The 18725-nt window shown below is 37.7% G+C and overlaps 1 protein-coding gene across 8 annotated transcripts in view; it reads left to right on the top strand.

Moving 5' to 3' along the window:
• LOC150084664 (signal-induced proliferation-associated 1-like protein 2) overlaps window positions 1-18725 on the top strand; it is a 585655-nt gene that overhangs the window by 546283 nt on the left and 20647 nt on the right. For 7 of the 8 annotated variants that reach the window (XM_090376537.1, XM_090376536.1, XM_090376544.1 and 4 more), the window contains one exon: window positions 15684-15759. In XM_090376537.1, the coding sequence (XP_090232663.1) occupies window positions 15684-15759 (76 nt within the window). The remainder of the gene's footprint in view (window positions 1-15683; window positions 15760-18725) is intronic. The other variant, XM_090376543.1, reaches the window with a different exon arrangement.

The raw sequence follows: 18725 nt of genomic DNA, 5'->3' as shown, positions 1-18725 counted from the left end.
GAGCCTTACTGGCCTGTAGGCTCGAAAGTTTTTTCATTAAATAATCTTGCGAAATTTCAATATCATTAATTACATATTTTTTAACTTCGCTCCCACAATTTCCCATTGCCACAAAAGGCCTTTCATTTGTAAATATCGATGCAAAATAACTGTTGAGTTCATCTGCAACGGCAGCTGGTGTATTTATTACTATCCCCTTTCCCTTACGTAAAGCTCCGATCTGGTTTGTCCTGCTCTTCTTGGCATTTATATATGTGAAGAAATCTTTATCCCCCCTCTTTGCTAGTGATTTCTCATAAACTGCCTTTGCCTGTCGAACCTTTTCTGTGGCTCTATTACACATCACCTTGTAGCTGTTATAGGCTTCAGTACTTTTCATTGCTCTGTAACCTTTCCATGCCACCTTTTTCTGCTCAAGTAATGTAGCAACTTCACTATTCATCCAACTTGGAACCCTTCTCGTGGAGTATTTTTTTTAATGGTATATACACATTCAAGGCATCTGTGATTAATGTTTTAAAAGCATACCACAGTTCAATTGTATTCATTCTCTGCGCGATATCTACCCAGTTAATAGAGGCCATGTAGTACCTTAAGGCATTGTAATTTCCTTTTCTCAAATTAAAACCCATTCCTTTGCCTTTTAGTAGTAGTAGTAGTAGTAGTAGTGGCACTTGATGCAAGAAAGCAGTGTAGGAGCTTATGCAGCATCAGCCAAAAAAAAAAAAAAAAAAAAAAAATCACACCATACCCTCCAATTGCCTGTCCAGTTCCTCCTTAAATTTATTTAACCTATCAACTTCCACAACGACAGATGGAAGTTTGTTCCAGCAATTAACAACCCGCTGGCTAAAGGCAAATTTCCGCACATCTATTCTACATCTATCCTTTCTTAATTTGAACTTATGTCCCCGTAGGTTCGTATTCTGAACAAGTGGGAGGATCCCATCAGAATTCAGCGTGCTCAACCCATTCAAGGCCTTATAGACCTCAATCAGATCACCGCGCAGGTGCCTAGTCTCCAGCCACTGCAATTTGCAGCACTTAAGCCTCTCTTGGTAAGAGGATCCCTTCATTCCCCTCACCAATCGTGTTGCTCTTCTCTGTACACGCTCAAGCAAATCTACATCCTTCCTAAAATGAGGCCTCCAGACCTGTACGCAGTACTCAAGACGTGGCCTGACCATTGCCTTATACAGAGGGACAATCACCTCCTTTTCCCTGCTAGCAAAATTCCTATATATCATTGACAAAACCCCATGACCTGCCCTAGCAGCCTGTCTACATTGCTCAGAAAACTTCATATCTGACTGCACAATTACTCCCAGGTCTTTTTCATTTTCTACCACCTTAAGTGTAGTACCACACAGTTGGTACGTTTCTCTGGGGTTACTTCTACCCATATGCAGTACTTTGCATTTGTCAAGGTTAAACTTCAGTTGCCACTTCTTAGCCCATCTGCCCAAATTATCTAGATCCTGTTGCAGTAGCACACTGCCATTACTGTCATTAACAACCCTGCCAACCTTCGTGTCATCTGCAAACTTCGACATTAAGCCTGATATACCTTCATCAATATCATTGATAAATATACAAAACAACAGTGGCCCCAACACCGAACCCTGTGGGACTCCACTAATAACATTAGTCCACGAAGAGCAGCACCCATTGATTACCACCCTCTGTCTTCTCCCACTTAACCATCCTTTTATCCATTGCAGCAACTTACCCTTAATACCATTCTGCTCCAATTTGTACAGTAGTCTTCCATGCGCAACAGTGTCAAAAGCTTTCCTGAAATCCAAGTATATGATATCAAAATTATTTTTTGCATCCAGTTCCTTTGTGACCACATCATAATAACCAATCAAATTTGTCAGACAAGACTTTCCCTTAACAAACCCATGCTGTGTCTGAATTATTGCTGCAGTCTTGTCTAGATGATCCTGCAATGCATCTTTAACCAGTGACTCCATTATTTTACCCGGAACAGAAGTTAAACTAACTGGTCTGTAATTATTCGTGTCACCCTTCGAACCTCCTTTGTGAATTGGGGATACATTTGCACATCTCCAGTCCGTGGGAACCTCTCCTGAGTCCAAGGATGCTCTCATAATTATGGCTAAGGGTTTGCTTAGTTGCTTTGCCACCTCCTTTAATATAACTGGATAGATCCCATCCGCCCCAGGTGCCTTTCTTATGTTTAACTTCAACAATTTCTCCTCCACTTTGCTCTCAGTTATTACAAAATCATTAAGCACACTGCTACAATTTGATAACCTTCTTCCATTTTCAAACTGTAATGATTCCTCACGTGTGAATGTAGATGCAAAATACTCATTCAGTTTGTTTGCTATCTGAGCAGGATCATCAACAGTCGAACCATCGATGTCAAGTGGACCAATCATATTCAGCCCCTTCCTTTTAGAGTTTATATAAGTAAAGAAATCCTTGCTGTTTTTCTTAGCATCTTTTGCCAAAGATTTCTCGTAATCCGCCTTTGCCTGCCGAACCTCCTTTGTGACCTGATTACAGACTAGCTTATATCTGCTACAGGCTTCTGCGTCGCCTGATAATTTATATGCATCCCATGCATTTTTCTTCTCTGTCACGAGTCTCCTTAGTTCATTTGATAACCATTTAGGCCTAAACCTTGAACAATATTTCTTCATCGGTATGAAAAGTCTAGTAGCTTCCACGATTAATTCCTTGAATGCTTCCCACTTAGAATTTACTGTTTGGAACATCGTCAGTCAATCCCACTGTACAGAATTTAAAAACTGTCTGAGACCACTGTACTCCCCTTTACGGAAGCAAAAACCCTTTCCTTTACCCCTGACGGTAGTTACCTCTTTGAGTAAATCCCACTTCAGCACACTGTGATCACTGCCACCTAGTGGTTCCTTTATCTGCAAATTCTTAATACACGAATGATCACTGCTGATAACCAGATCAAGAGTATTACTTTCTCTGGTTGCCTCTCGAACATGCTGCTGCAGAAAACAATCATCCAATAAATCCACAAAAGTCTGACTAGTGTGTGAGTGACCAACCCACAAGTTCCAGTCAATATCTGGGAAGTTAAAATCCCCCATTATAAGACATTCTGATTTACTGGCCCACTCTATTTCTCTGTACAATTGTTCATTGTACTCATTCGAGTCATTAGGCCTATAACACACTCCTACTCTTATTTTTGCTTTTGCAGTGCTTATGTCACACCAAACTGACTCAACAGTGCACTGTCCATCTATATCAACTGGATGCACTTCTCTTGATTTTATGTTTTTCTTAATTAACAGCATAACACCTCCTCCCTTTCTGTCCTGTCTATCCTTTCTGTACATATTGTACTCCCCAAATTCCAGTTCTGCATTCCTTATATCTTTGTGACACCACGTCTCTGCTATCCCAACAATATCCGCCTTTGATGTCTTGACCAACACTTCAAATTCATCAAATTTATTTACTATACTTCTAGCATTGGTATACATGCAAGCATACATGCTCCTATGCCTATTCCTCGTTACCCTAACACATCCCATATACCCAACTATTCCAGGATGACTGCCATCCGTCCCTGAAACCCCCAACACCCCTCGCTCCAGGTCGCTTCTTATTCTAATAGAAGTTGTGCAAGAATCACCTTCACCTCTGCCTGCGGTTACTGTTAAACTATTAGTCTTTGTATCCCCCCAAACTAGCAGTTTTCCGACCCATCTAACACTGCCTCGATAGCATCAGCAAATATTCTTGCACCCTTTCTATTTAAGTGTATCCCATCCCTGTAGAAGCAATCTCTCCTGTTAACAAGTACAGTCCAGGCTGAAAAAAATTCTACCCCTTGAGCCTTGCACAATCTTTCCAGGGCCGAATTGATCGACAAGGCTCTCATCATATACTCCCTCCTATCGTGTCTGGGCAGAATTGCAGACACTTTTAAATTCAACCCTAATTCTCGGCTTTTTTTCAACAGTGACCTGTACTTGTTGAGTAATTCTGCCGGTCTCCTACTCTTAATATCATTAGTGCCAACGTGTACAACTATATCACCTTTTGTGCCCTTGAAAGATGATATCCGCTCTACAACGTCATCAACCTTTGCCCCTGGCAGACATACCCTGGTCCTGTTCCACCTATCCATTTTACATAGCATGTTCCCCGTTTCCCTGACAATAGAGTCACCAACAACTAATAGTTCCTGTGGGACCAGCGCATTCTGCCTTGGGGGTTGCCGCTGTGTTGCGTGATGACCAAGTGCACGCTCTGGCGTTGATGTGGGCAGCTGAGAGCTTGATGGGCCCCTCAATTTATTTCCTTCGAGGGCATCCACCCTGTCCTTCAAACTCTCATATAGGCCCATAACAACGCTGAGTTGTCGCCTGATTTCCTTACACTCCTTACATCGCGCACACACAAAGACATCCCCCATGGCAATATCATGTTCCGTTCCAGAGAGTTCGGCAAACATTTCACAAGTTGTACATTTTTTTAGGCTGTGACGCGTTGGAGAATCGCCCCCCTCAGTTCTCCCCCGAGTCACAACACTCCTGCCACTTTGTGCCCGTTGCTTTGCTGCTCTAGTTCGGGGCATGGTAGTTTACATTAATAAAATCAATAAATTAAATGTCAGTAGTATTTGAATAGAAACTATGAAATAGAAACAGTGAAGCGTATTACTATATAATTATGCGTTAGAGCTACCTAGCTACCTCAATTAAAAACTTTGAATTCCCTACAAAAACTTTGAATTCCCTATATACAAAAACAATGGCTACAAAATTCGAACAAAAATAACGGTTTTACCTATCGTAAGTAAAATCCACAAAATCTCTTTATCTAAATTAAAATAAAAAATAACCAGCGTAACTATAACTATATGACTACGTATTAAGTACAATATAAAACAACAATCATGTAAATAAAAGGCAAACACTTATCGTTTTTGCGGAGCCTGTAACTGTCAGCTGTAACTTTTAAATAGAGTCAGCGCCCTCTCATCTGTGATTAATGTTTTAAAAGCATACCACAGTTCAATTGTATTCATTCTCTGCGCGATATCTACCCAGTTAATAGAGGCCATGTAGTACCTTAAGGCATTGTAATTTCCTTTTCTGAAATTAAAACCCATTCCTTTGCCTTTTACTCTGCTATCATCCACCGTAGAACTCCATGATCACTTCCTGCTACTGGTTCCTCTACTGTCAGCCCTGTTATGTCATCTGATTCATGTGTGATGATGAGGTCTAGGATATTCTTTTCTCTAGTACTTTCCCTGACATGTTGACACAAATAACAGTCATCTAGTTGATTTAAAAATTTTGTTCCCCATGTCGAGTTTCCTTCCCATTTACTCCCATCAATTAGAGGCAAATTGAAATCACTCCTAATAAGACATTGAAGCTTACTTGCCCATTCCATTTGCATGTAGAGGCTTTTGTCATAATCTTCCCAATCACCTGGTCTGTAGATTACTCCTACTCGCATAATACCGTTGTTTCCAACTATCTCACACCATACAGACTCTATAGTAGCATGTAAAATGTCTGAATCCGGGAAAGCTATCGTCGCACTCAGGCTGCTTCTGATAAGAAGCATTACCCCACCACCCCTTCTATCTAACCTATCCTTCCTAAATACATTATACAAGCTGTACTGAAACTCATCATCCCCAATTTCCAGGTGGCACCACGTCTCTGTAAGCCCTATTATGTCTGCGTTACTTGTTTTAACCAGCAGTTCGAATTCACTCATTTTATTGATGACACTTCTAACGTTACTGTATAAACAATTAAGATTTACTGTTCTTGTATATTTAACAACCCTAACACAACCCTTGAAGTTTTTTAGGCTCTCTTCCCTGATATTAGCTACCAGCTCACGTGAAACGTTTCTGCCCCCAGAACATCTAGATAATAGTATTAGCATTAGTAGAGGTATTTGATGCAAGAAAGCAAGCTTATGCAGCATCAGCAAAAAAAAAAAAAAAAAAACCACTTCCACTTCACCCCTCTGTTCATTCAAAATATGTGTCCAGCTGAGCCTTAAACTTATTTAGGCTATCAACTTCCACGACAAGGGATGGAAGTCTGTTCCACCAACCACCCGCTGGCTAAAGGCAAATTTCCACACGTCTATCCTACATCTGTCTTTCCTCAATTTGAATTTATGCCCTCTCAGGTGATTTTTCTGAGCTAGAAGAAGAATCCCATCAGCATTGAGCACGCTTAAACCATTCAAGGCTTTATACACCTCTATCAGATCACCTCGCTGGTGCCTAGTCTCCAGACACTGTAATTTGCAAAACTTAAGCCTTTCTTCGTAATAGCACCCCTTTGTTCCATTCACTAATCTTGTTGCCCTTCTCTGTACTCGTTCCAGCAGCTCTACATCCTTCTTGAAATGAGGCCTCCAGACCTGTATACAGTACTCTAGGTGTGGCCTGACCATTGCCTTATATAAGGGATAATCACCTCCTTATCCCTGCTAGAAAAATTCCTATATATCATTGACAATACACCATGAGCTACTCTTGCAGCCCATCTGCACTGCTCAGAGAGCTTCATATTTGCCTGCACAAACACCCCCAGGTCCCTTTCATTCTCTACCACTGTCAGTGTAGTACCACAGAGTTGATACGTTGCTCTGGGGTTGCTGTTTCCCATGTGTAGTACTTTATATTTGTCAATGTTAAACTTCATTTGCCACCTCTCAGCCCATCTGCTCAACCTTTCCAGATCCTGTTGCAGTAGCATAGTGTCAGTAGTGTCCTTGACAACCCTGCCTACCTTTGTGTTGTCTGCAAACTTCGACATTAAGCTTGATATACCCTCATCAATATCATTTATGAATACAGAAAACAATAATGGACCCAACATTGAGCCCTGAGGGACTCCACTAATAACATTAGTCCACGACGAGCAGTGTCCATTGATTACCACTCTCTGTCTTCTCCCCCTCACCACCCCTTTATCCACAGCAGCAATTTGCCTCCAATGCCACACTGCTCCAATTTGTGCAGCAGTCTTCCATGTGCAACAGTATCAAAAGCCTTTCTAAGATCCAAGTATATAATATCAAAGTTATTCCCTGCATCCAGTTCTTTTGTGATTGCATCATAGTATCCAATCAAATTGGTCAGGCAAGACTTCCCCTTAACAAAACCATGCTGTGTCCGAGCTATAGCTGAAGTCTTGTCTAAATGATCCTGCAGTGCTTCTTTAACTAGTGCCTCCATTAATTTTCCTGGAACAGAAGTTAAACTCACAGGTCTATAATTACTTGTGTCAGCCTTTGATCCTCCTTTGTGAATTGGGGTGACATTTGCACATCTCCAGTCTGTGGGTACCTCCCCTGAGTCCAAGGAAGCTCTCATAATTATGGCTAAGGGTTTGCTTACTTCCTTTGCTGCCTCCTTTAATATAACTGGATAGATCCCATCCACCCCGGGTGCCTTTCTTGTGTTTATCTTCAACAATTTCTCCTCCACTTTACTCTCAGTTATTACAAGATTCTCTCGCTTACTGCTAGAGTTGAATACACCTCTGGCTTTCCCCTCGCTGAATAACTCCTCATGTGTGAATGTCAATGCAAAATATTGATTTAGTTTGTGCAACAGTATCAAAAGCCTTTCTAAGATCCAAGTATATAATATCAAAGTTATTCCCTGCATCCAGTTCTTTTGTGACTGCATCATAGTATCCAATCAAATTGGTCAGGCAAGACTTCCCCTTAACAAAACCATGCTGTGTCCGAGCTATAGCTGAAGTCTTGTCTAAATGATCCTGCAGTGCTTCTTTAACTAGTGCCTCCATTAATTTTCCTGGAACAGAAGTTAAACTCACAGGTCTATAATTACTTGTGTCAGCCTTTGATCCTCCTTTGTGAATTGGGGTGACATTTGCACATCTCCAGTCTGTGGGTACCTCCCCTGAGTCCTAGGAAGCTCTCATAATTATGGCTAAGGGTTTGCTTACTTCCTTTGCTGCCTCCTTTAATATAACTGGATAGATCCCATCCACCCCGGGTGCCTTTCTTGTGTTTATCTTCAACAATTTCTCCTCCACTTTACTCTCAGTTATTACAAGATTCTCTCGCTTACTGCTAGAGTTGAATACACCTCTGGCTTTCCCCTCGCTGAATAACACCTCATGTGTGAATGTCAATGCAAAATATTGATTTAGTTTGTTAGCTACCTGAGCAGGATCATCAACAGTTGACCCATCGATATCAAGTGGACCAATCTGATTCATCCCCTTCCTTGTAGAGTTTACATAAGTAAAGAACTCTTTGCTGTTTTTCTTTGCATCCCTTGCTAAAGATTTCTCGTAATCTGCCTTTGCCTGCCTAACCTCCTTTGTAACTTGGTTACAGATCAACTTGTATCTATCATAGGCTTCTGTGTCATGTGTTAATTTGTATCTATATAATATCGGTGTTTAGATACACCATAGATAACTCTTAATAAACTACAAAGTTGTTGTGGTAGGCATCATTTGCTGTTTCTCATATTGTGCTCTGCCTTCACGACGAGTTGCCATGATATTGCACTACTTCGAATAAGTAACTCTTCACTAATAGAGAAGACTATTGTTACTTATTCTCAGTTGAGTACCACCACCCAGACAGCACTGTTTCACGGCTATTGGCCGATCATCAGTGGGTGGGCAGGTACCCTGGTAATGCAGACATGACGACCCAGTTGTGAAGTTAATCACACAATATGAGAGATGCCAAGAGGTGTAGATGTCAATATTTAAAATAAATAAATGCACAAGGCATAATACTTTAAGAGTTTGGTATCTATATAATATCGGTGTTTAGATACACCATAGATAACTCTTAATAAACTACAAAGTAGTTGTGGTAGGCATAATTTGTTAATTTGTATGTATCCCATGGATGTTTCTTCTCTGCCATATGCCTCATCAGTTCATCTGACATCCATTTAAGCCTAAACCCTGAACAATATTTCTTAGTTGGTATGTATAGCCTTGTAGCTTCCAAGATAAGTTCTTTGAATGCTTCCCATTTTGCATTTGCTGTTGGTAACATCATCAGTTGGTTCCACTGTATAGAATTTAAATAGTCTCAGTCCATCGTAGTTGCCTTTACGAAAGCAATAACCCTTCCCTTTACCCCTAATGGTAGTTACTTCTTTGAGTAAATCCCACTTCAGCACACTGTGATCACTGCCACCTAGTGGTTCATTTATCTGCAGATTCTTAATGCATGAAGAATCACTGCTGATAATCAAATCAAGAGTATACTTCCCTCTAGTTGCCTCCGGAACATGCTGACGTAGAAAACAATCATCCAATAAATCCACAAAAGCCTTGGCAGTGTGTGAGTGACCAGCCCCCAAATTCCAGTCAATATCTAGGAAATTAAAATCTCCCATTATAAGACTCTCTGATTTACTGGCCCACTGTACTTCCCTTATTATATCAGTATCTTATTATACTCGTCAGAGTCATTAGGCCTATAGCACACTCCTACTCTCAATTTTGATCTCCCAATGCTTATGTCACACCAAACTGATTCGACACTGCACTGTCCAGCGATGTCCACTGGCTTCACTTCCTTGGATTTTATGTATTTCTTAACTAATAGCATAATCCCTCCTCCCTTCCTATCCAGTCTATTCCTTTCTGTAGATGTTGTACTCCCCAATTTTCAGTTCTGCATTCCTTATATCTGTGTGACACCACGTCTCTGATATCCCAACAATATCTGCCTTTGATGTTTTGAGCAATACCTCAAATTATTCATCCAGATCAAATTAATACGTCCAGTTGGGGTAACAGATAAGAACTCTTAAGGTATGTGCAAGAGTTACTTTGACCAATATTATCAGATAAACGGGTGTCAGTATCACCCACATCCCCCCTAACTAACAGTTTCCCTGAACCTTTAAGGTATCCTCAATAATACTGGCAAAAACGTTTGCACCACCTTTGTTTAAGTGTATCCTGTCTCTACAAAAAAAATTCCTTCTACCTACAAGTGTGGGCCATGCTGATAGAAATTTACCCCCTAAAGCCTTGCAGATTCCTTCAAGTCTTGAGTTAATCCACAAGGCTCTTAACATATAATTGCTCCTATCGTGTCTGGGCAGAATTGCAGACACATAGACATTCTGGCCTAGCTCGCGACATTTCCTCAGCATGGTCCTGTATTTTTCCAACAAACCGTCAGATCGTGTACGTTTAATATCATTTGTCCCCACATGAATAATAATATTTTCTTTGCCCCCTTTAAAACCTGAGAATCTGTTGGTGACATCATCAATAGTTGCTCCCGGCAGACATACCCTGGTTCTGCTCCACCTATCCTTATTACAAAAAATATTCCCCATTTCCCTGACAATGGAGTCTCCTAATAAAACAATGTCCTTTTTAACCAGAGTAGTTTGCACTGGGTTTTTCTGTTTTGAGGCTCGAATCGGGTGTGCATCACTTGGTAGATTGCTGGAGTTTTGAGTCCCTGACGAGCTCCCAGATGCATTATTTTCGAGGGTAAGCACTCGTTTTTTCAGGCACTCAAATTGTTCCATCAGTGCACCAAATTGTAATTCAAGCTCGGTGCACTCCTTACATCGATTACAAAGAAAAGAATCCCCAGGTGAGGTAGGATTAGTCACCAGGTCGACCTTGGAAAACATTCCACAGGTTCCACAATGGATTAAATCATTACTCACCCGTAAATCGCCATCAGCTATTTCCGTGTGAGTCACGATAGCCTGTGACGTGTTTAAGGCAGATCTCGTAACTACCATTATAAAATTAGCCAAATATCAATGAAAGTAACTTTTATATCTATAATATTATTAAAATTGAACAGTTACAGGAGTTGATCTGATTGAGGTGTATAAAGTCTTGAATGGATTGAGCCCGCCGAATTCTGATGGTATTCTTCTGCTTACTCAGATTACAAACCTGAGGGGTTATAAATTCAAATTGAGGAAAGACAGTTGTAGAAGAGATCTGCCGAAATTTGCCTTTTGCCAGCGGGTGCTTAATTGCTGGAATTGTTCCATGTGTCATTGTGGAAGTTGATAGCTTAAATAAATTCAAGAAGGAACTGGACAAACTTTTAGAGGGAATGAATGTGTGAATCTTTTTTTTTTTTTTTTTTTTTTTTTTGCTGATGCTACATTAGCTCATAAGCTCCTGCATCACTTGCCTTCCTTACTACTATAGCACTACTACATGGGCTGGATTTAAGGTTGTTGCCAAGCTGGTAAGAGTCTCCCCCCAACTCAGTAAATTTTAGGTTTAATAGCGTTTCGTGCTCATGAAAGTGTGTGTAGAAAATGCTACATACATAGTAATGCATACATTTTTATTAACTATTAAAAATATAACAGATATTTTTGACATTGGTAACAATAATATGAATTAAAAGAGATAATTTTAATTCATTTTTGTTAAAAAAATAAGATAAAACAATTTTTTGCTTGTAACAGATAAATAAAATAATATTTTATTTAATGATTAATAAATAATTTTATTGATTCAAATTGTTTAAAATATTTGCTTCCGTGATTTCGTTATGGAGAAATGTGAAACAATGTCTTTCAAATGATAATCTCTTTCCATATATAAGATGCTCAAGGAAGATAGTTTATTTTGAAGAATGGTTGTATGGCATTCATTTTTTAGAGGGAATGAATCTTAAGCCTGCTAAATGATCTCTTTCCAGAGCAATTAGTTATCATCGAGATAAGAAAAATTCGAAATATAGTTTCAACATTTGGAAAAACTGACTTTATTTTGTCTTGAATTATTGTATTGTGTAAATTTTGATAATGAAACTCATTTGTTTGAGAATAATTTTTCTTTATATACAGATGAAAACGTTTTATATCTACTAAACGTTTTACATTCTGTCTGGTCAAAATTTAATAAAAATGAAAATTTTTGAGAAATATTCTTATATCAGCTCTTCTTTGTAAATTAATTTCTAAAGCTTTGTAAATAAATTATAGGAATGAAAGATTTTATCCTAAATTTATCTCTTGCAGAAAGATCAGCAATATCAGATGTATTTCCATCATTAATCTGGACTATCAGATGTATTTCCATCATTAATTAGACTGCAAAGAAAAGATCTTTTCTAGATCTTTTCTTTGCAGTCTTATGTATGTTATCTGGTAGTGTTTCTTTTGCATTTTGTTCAAATTCATTTGAAACTATTTCTGGTTTCTTTTATGAAATCTGATAAATATGTATACAGTTTTGAACATGTATTTAATTATGTTTGAGGGCCTTGTAATATTTTACTAGTTTGTTTCAATATATAGTTCCATAATACAAGTATAAACAAATTGAAGTTCTTCCATTTTTTCATGGATAATAGAGGCTTCTCTTTTGGTTTTGTCATTTTTGTATTCATCATTCTGAAATTTAATTAAAGCATCTATAATTGAATCATAATTATTCATAATTGCTCTTGTGGCTTTAATATATGCTTTCCATCTAGTGTCAGAAAGACGTTTGAAAACTTTACATTTGGTTCCTAAAACCGATTTTAAAATAGACCATTGCTTTGTCGAAGCAGAGAAAAATGTAGTTTTAGTGCAAAATTGCAAAGAAATTTACTGTGTCTACACAACAATCAACTGCAGCGCGGCCAACCAAATTTAACGAATGTCCAGCACATGGAATATATAAGGAATATTTATTTTTCTTCTAAAATTTTTTGCTGCATACCTTTATATTTCCTGGACGTGTTAGCAGCGTTATCATAGGACTGTCCTCTACGCTTGCTAAAATCAGTGTTACATTCATTTATAATATAATCAAATAAGCAAAATTTTCTCCAGAATGGTTTTCTATTGGAAGGAATGTTAAAAATTGTTTAATGGGATGTCCATCGTGAGGACATTCTTATCTTACAATTGATCAATATGTGTCAGATCAGGTATAGAATCAACATACAAACTAAAATACCAACTTCGTTTAAATCTTCAAAAATAGATTTTCTTACTTTTTATCCATTAAATCAATAATTTTGTTGCATGTTGCTTTAGATAAATATGATGGTTTACCAGACCCAGAATTCCTATAATTACCAATATGATCAGCGAGAAAAGGATCAAATTGAGCAATCAGTTCTAATAATCCGAGAAAATTTCCATTTCAAGGTAAATTAAATTTCTCATCATCGCCTCAAATGGCAATCCTCGTTCTGCCAAAGTAGATATCATTGCAACAATATGTTGAAGCACCTGCCTCAAATATTTTTATTCTTTTATAATTTGTTTATGTAATTTTGAATCTAAAATGGAGCCACCTTTTCTTGATAAATATGTGAGCAAAGCTGCTCTATGATCAGTTGAATTCTCATGTTGTTTAATTAAAACAGGGTTTTGTAAATCATTAAAGCCATTGGCTAAAGCACTTGCATGCAAAACAGACACATCCAGTTGATGGAGAATATACTAGCCACTCTCGACTGTACTTTTCACCATTTATTTTTGTGGAGTGAAAGAATCCTTGGGAGCAATACCTTACTTGATTTTTAAATATCTGTTTTGATTTTTCAAATGAATCCTTCTAGTGTTGACAGTCAACAGGTCCTTTTTGAACCCAAAACAAGATATAATCCTTAGTTAAAGTACTGCATAGACCCACACCATTGTGGGTCTATGCAGTACTTTTGTATAGATGTTTTGTTGATTGTTTTCTGTATCATAGTGTGAAATATGAGGATCAGATGTAGTAGCCTTAAAAATATCTATAGGAATAGTTTCGGTTTTATAGTCTGCAATATCATGATTAGATGTAATTGCACTAGAAATATCTGTTGGAATAGTTGGCATTGATATGTCAGATCGATCCTCAATAGATGAATCTATGTTTATTTGTGTTACTTTAAAGTAAGTGGGTAAACTTTGGGTAAACTAGATAAATGAGCCTCTAATAACTTCTTATTCTTCCTCTTTTGATACCCACTTGCAAAACTTCTCTTCATGTTTAATCCTAAGAAAAATTCATTTTAGATAAGTAAAAAAAATGTAAAAACGAAAAATTTGAGATTTCAGTAAATAATAATTATTCACTATTGCAAATGACATTATGGGAGTTAATTATTTATTTAGATTATTTTATTATTGTTGATAGATTATTTTTATTTGTAAATTATGTTACATAAAATATGTTTCTAACTGTTTAAATAAAGATATTATTTTTAAACCGTTCTTGCTCACTTTAACAAGATCACACATACATAAAACACTGAAAGAAAACTGTCTGACAAAAGATTAGCTACCCGGTTTTGCACCACTTTCCCCTATAAGCAGTGCTGTAGTTGTAAAATTAGCAGACGGTATATGCTATGAATGTTACGAAAAGAGAGTATACTGCACATATCAGGCACATCGAATTTGCTTCAGTTGCATAGAATAAAACAAGCGATTTTTCAACATAATATCCTGTATTTTGGTAATCAGCAGAAACAGATCCATATAAAAGGTATTATTCAGGGCCAGCGACCAAGGCCGTTTCCTGTTGGCTGTTTAGAAACGAAGCAATAGACAAGGGCAGAACGTTGTCAGAATGGCAAATAAACCTTAAAACCATAAATTTAGTGAAACTGCGTGCTTTGCAGTGACTGACGTAGACACTTTACTCTGCCTGGTCATTGTTTATTCTGCACTGTGAGCACCATGGGGAAAAATGCTAATTACAAGGAGGGTTCCCCCAATGCGCTGTTTCTGTTTCAGAACGTGAAACATCAGGATCAAACAATCCGCAATTTAGATGTCTCTCATTAGCATATAAGGAAGTAAACAACCTCCAATTTTACACTTACGGTTGGCACATTCGTAATTTATTGATTCCAAAAAAATAGGTGCACGTAAATACAACCAAAAGTATATTGCGATAAATTGTTTTCAAGACAAGTAAAAGCAGAAAAGCATAAAGTTTATAATAACATCAATAATTTTAATTTATTTGTATACTGATGTTCATTATTTATAAATTATTTATTATTATTATTTTTATCTATACTGATGGGTAGGCCCCTTGTAATTTGAGTCCCTAAGCTGTAGCTTGTCTAGCTTATGCGTAAATCCGGCCCTGACTATTACTATTATTATTATTACTTTTTGCATAGCAACTAGCAAGTCAACAGTGGGATTCACAAAAAACAGAATGGGAATGTTGAAAAATTACATCCAAAATAATAGCAGGGTTTTCCCCACACAAAAGCTCAAATATACCGTGTTATGTGAGGTGTCCCGCAATTCTCTAACCATGTCAGAGCGAAACCATGTTATATAAGTACTGTGTTGTGTGCAGATTTCCACAATTTATCAAGCATGTAAGAGTGAAACTGCGTTGTACAAGTACCATGCTATACAGTGGTTGCCTGTACACACTTTTTCTTTCCAGTTATTTGACAAATATAGTATATTATATATTTTTGAATCTTTTGAAAACCACACAGCCAGCATATGATAGGACTGCTTTTATACTTTAAATTAGTTATGGCTGCTGTTGCTCCAGTAAAACCCAGTCTTATCCTTTTTTCCACTCAGTGATATTGCAAATTTTACTGTTATCACAATAAAATAAAATGATACAAATATTGCACCTTTGATATTACATTTTCACCCATCCTCTTTTTGTATCCACAATGAAATATTCTGATCTTACACTTTTTTTTTTTATTAGCAGTATGCAAAACACAACCCAGCATATTCAAGAACTAGAGGCAAAGATACGGAGGCTACAACAAGATCTGACAAAGGTTTGTATATAGTCAATAAGATTTAAGACTTTGGGGGGGGGTTGCATTTTATGAAATTGTCCATTTCCTCCTTTCAGTCACAATTTTTGGATATTTATGGGTACTTGCAATGTTAAAGTTTACTTACTATTTGGTACGCATTTCACACTTTTCCAATTGCAGGTCAGGAATTCAATTTTAATTGCTAGGTATATATACCTGTGACAAATTTTGCTATATAGTGTAATTTTTCCCAAGAATGTTCCATTTCATTAATGGGTGGAGTTCCTGTCTGGGCAGTGGGGGAGGGAAAGCGAACTTGTTTTACTACGATTCAAGAAAGGAGGAAGACTATTTATTTGAATAGATAAAGAAGCATTAAGTATTTTTTTAAAATGTTCACCGCTTCCTGAATGCAATATGCAGCTTAAGATGTAATCCACTTGAACGGAAGCCATCCTACTTTTAGAGAAGGTCCATTCCACTTTGAGAGAAGGTCCATAGTTCCACAGTGAGAAGGTCCAAAAATGTTTATGCCTTTTCCAATCCATATTGATGTATTCCTATGTTTTTTCAATAACAGGTTGAAACTGCCCTTGGAAAAGCCAGCAGCAAAAGTGTTAAAGATATCATTTAAGCAAGAAACATTGTTAATGCCACTATACTATTTTTATGAACTGTTATTAAAAGAACTGAAAGGTGAAAAGTATCCCCCCCCTTTTTTTTTCACCTAAAAAGAAACTGTTATTAAAACTTCTTGATAGTATATTGAAATATAGCAAAAGTTTAATAATAACTTCTTGATACAGGAATACCTCGCATGGTGTGGTTAAGCCAAAAATATACCGCACTATGCGAAACCATGCTGATCAAGGTATTATTAGTATGTATTTTAATGTAATGTAATGCGTTCTGACAATTTTATTATATGGGTCGAGTTGCAAAAATATATAGGTGTTTGTTTACTATAAATCGATTCACACGAAGTTCTTGCAATAAAAAGAAACTAAAATGATAAAAATGAAAAATACTAGTTAGTAGTGGCATGTGATGCAAGAAAGCAAGTGTATGAGCTTATGCAGCATCAGCTAAAAAAAAAAAAAATCACACCAGTCCCTCCTTAAATTTATTCAACCTATCAACGTCCACAACGACAGATGGGAGTTTGTTCCAGCAGTTAACCACCCGCTGGCTAAAAGCAAATTTCCGCACGTCTATTCTACATCTGTCCTTTATTAATTTGAATTTATGCCCCCTTAAGTTCGTAATCTGAACAAGTTGCACGCAGCTCATGTTGTACAATATATACAGGGATGGATGATATGTGCAGCAGTAGTTTTTTCTTCATTCGCAGTTACAGCTTTGTTATCAGTTGAATGCAGTATCTTCCTGCCGAACTGTACACCTTAAAATTAGCATTTGTTCAAATTACTGATCTCTTTATTTCTGGTGCTCTAATCTGTATTGACTCTCTCAGTGCAGTTTTTGCCATAAAGGAAAATTCTCTTCCTCTCATCCAACTACTAAAAACCTTCACTACTAGTTACTCTCCTGTAACAAGTCGAATCAGTCAGTAACATTTTGCTGGATTCTAGATCATTCTGGAACCCTTGGAAATGAGAGTGCTGATCTTGCAGCTAAACAACCCCTTCCCGCATTCACACAACAACATCAGGGTTCCTTATATCGATTACAAGCCTATAAATCGCAAGGCATCTTACGATAACTGGTCACGGATCTGGCAGAGTAATAACAACAGCAAACTTTACCAAATAGAAAAAGATCCAAAATTGGGCTCTCCAGATTCAGACGAGAAGAAGTGGTATTGGTAAGACTGAGAATTGGGCACACCCATCTTACATACCTGTTTTTATTGTTAGCAGAAAATCCACCCCAGTGCCTGTCACACTCCATTTTCTTGTAGACTCCTCTTTACTCACTCATCTGCTCCAGTACCTTCCAATCATTTATTTTACTAAGAAGAACTCTTAGTAAAATAATAAGAGGAGTTTACCTCAATATAGAGAAGAACTCTTAATTTTCTTAAAGTGTATTGGTGTCACACATCAATATAATTCAATAGGTCTCATATATTAAATACACCACAAACAGACACACTAGACCTTGCGTCGCTAAACATCATTTCATCATTCCTACCAATTATCATTCTGTCAGAAAAGTAAGTGGGGCTTGGTAGACTGTAAGTGGAAATGGATATCATTGAGATTGTAACTGAGTATATGAATGAGGAAGTGTTTGGGAGGTTTAGATTTTTTCACAGATAAGTTTGTTCTATTACTTTAACTATTCACGATAATTCAATAGTAACAAAAGTTGGGGAGGACATTTTGTATGAAGTAATGAGTTTTTGGATAGGATGTACACAAGGTAAGAAAATACTCAGCTCCTTTTTTGACATACTCAAGTCTCGACAATGCCTCCACCCCGAAAGCTCAGTATTCCGACTAGCTACCTTTACTATACCACCTTTACTAGCTGGTATAGTAAAGGCAGGGAGATTAAACATTAGCTGATCCAGATGCCTCCTAGAGTATCAATAGGTCTGCCCGGTGGACTCTCTAGCAGCTGGCCTATGAACACCGTTTTAGAGCTGTACCCTTGAAATGTAAGGAAGATTGGATCTTGCCATTATAACCTGAAAAGACATCATTCATACTGCATGACAGAAGAGATGGGGGAAGGTGATGTTGCAGCTTTGTTCTATGGAGACTAAAGTAGGTGGCTCTCTTTATTAGTAATAGTAGTGGCATGCGATGCAAGTGTATGAGCTTATGCAGCATCAGCCAGAAAAAAAAAAACAAAAAACACACCATTCCCTCCAAATGCCTGTCCAGTTCCTCCTTAAATGTATTTAACTTATCAACTTCCACAACCACAGATGGAAGTTTGTTCCAGCAATTAACCACCCACTGGCTAAAGGCAAATTTACACACATCTATTCTTAATTTGAATTTATGCCCCCTTAG

This window comes from Mastigoproctus giganteus, chromosome 6 (assembly GCF_048544385.1).
Source record: "Mastigoproctus giganteus isolate SK-2022 chromosome 6, ASM4854438v1, whole genome shotgun sequence".
Lineage (NCBI taxonomy): Eukaryota > Metazoa > Arthropoda > Arachnida > Uropygi > Thelyphonidae > Mastigoproctus > Mastigoproctus giganteus.
The sequence above is the reverse complement of the archived record's forward strand: the minus strand, read 5'-3'. Positions and strand labels throughout refer to the sequence as shown.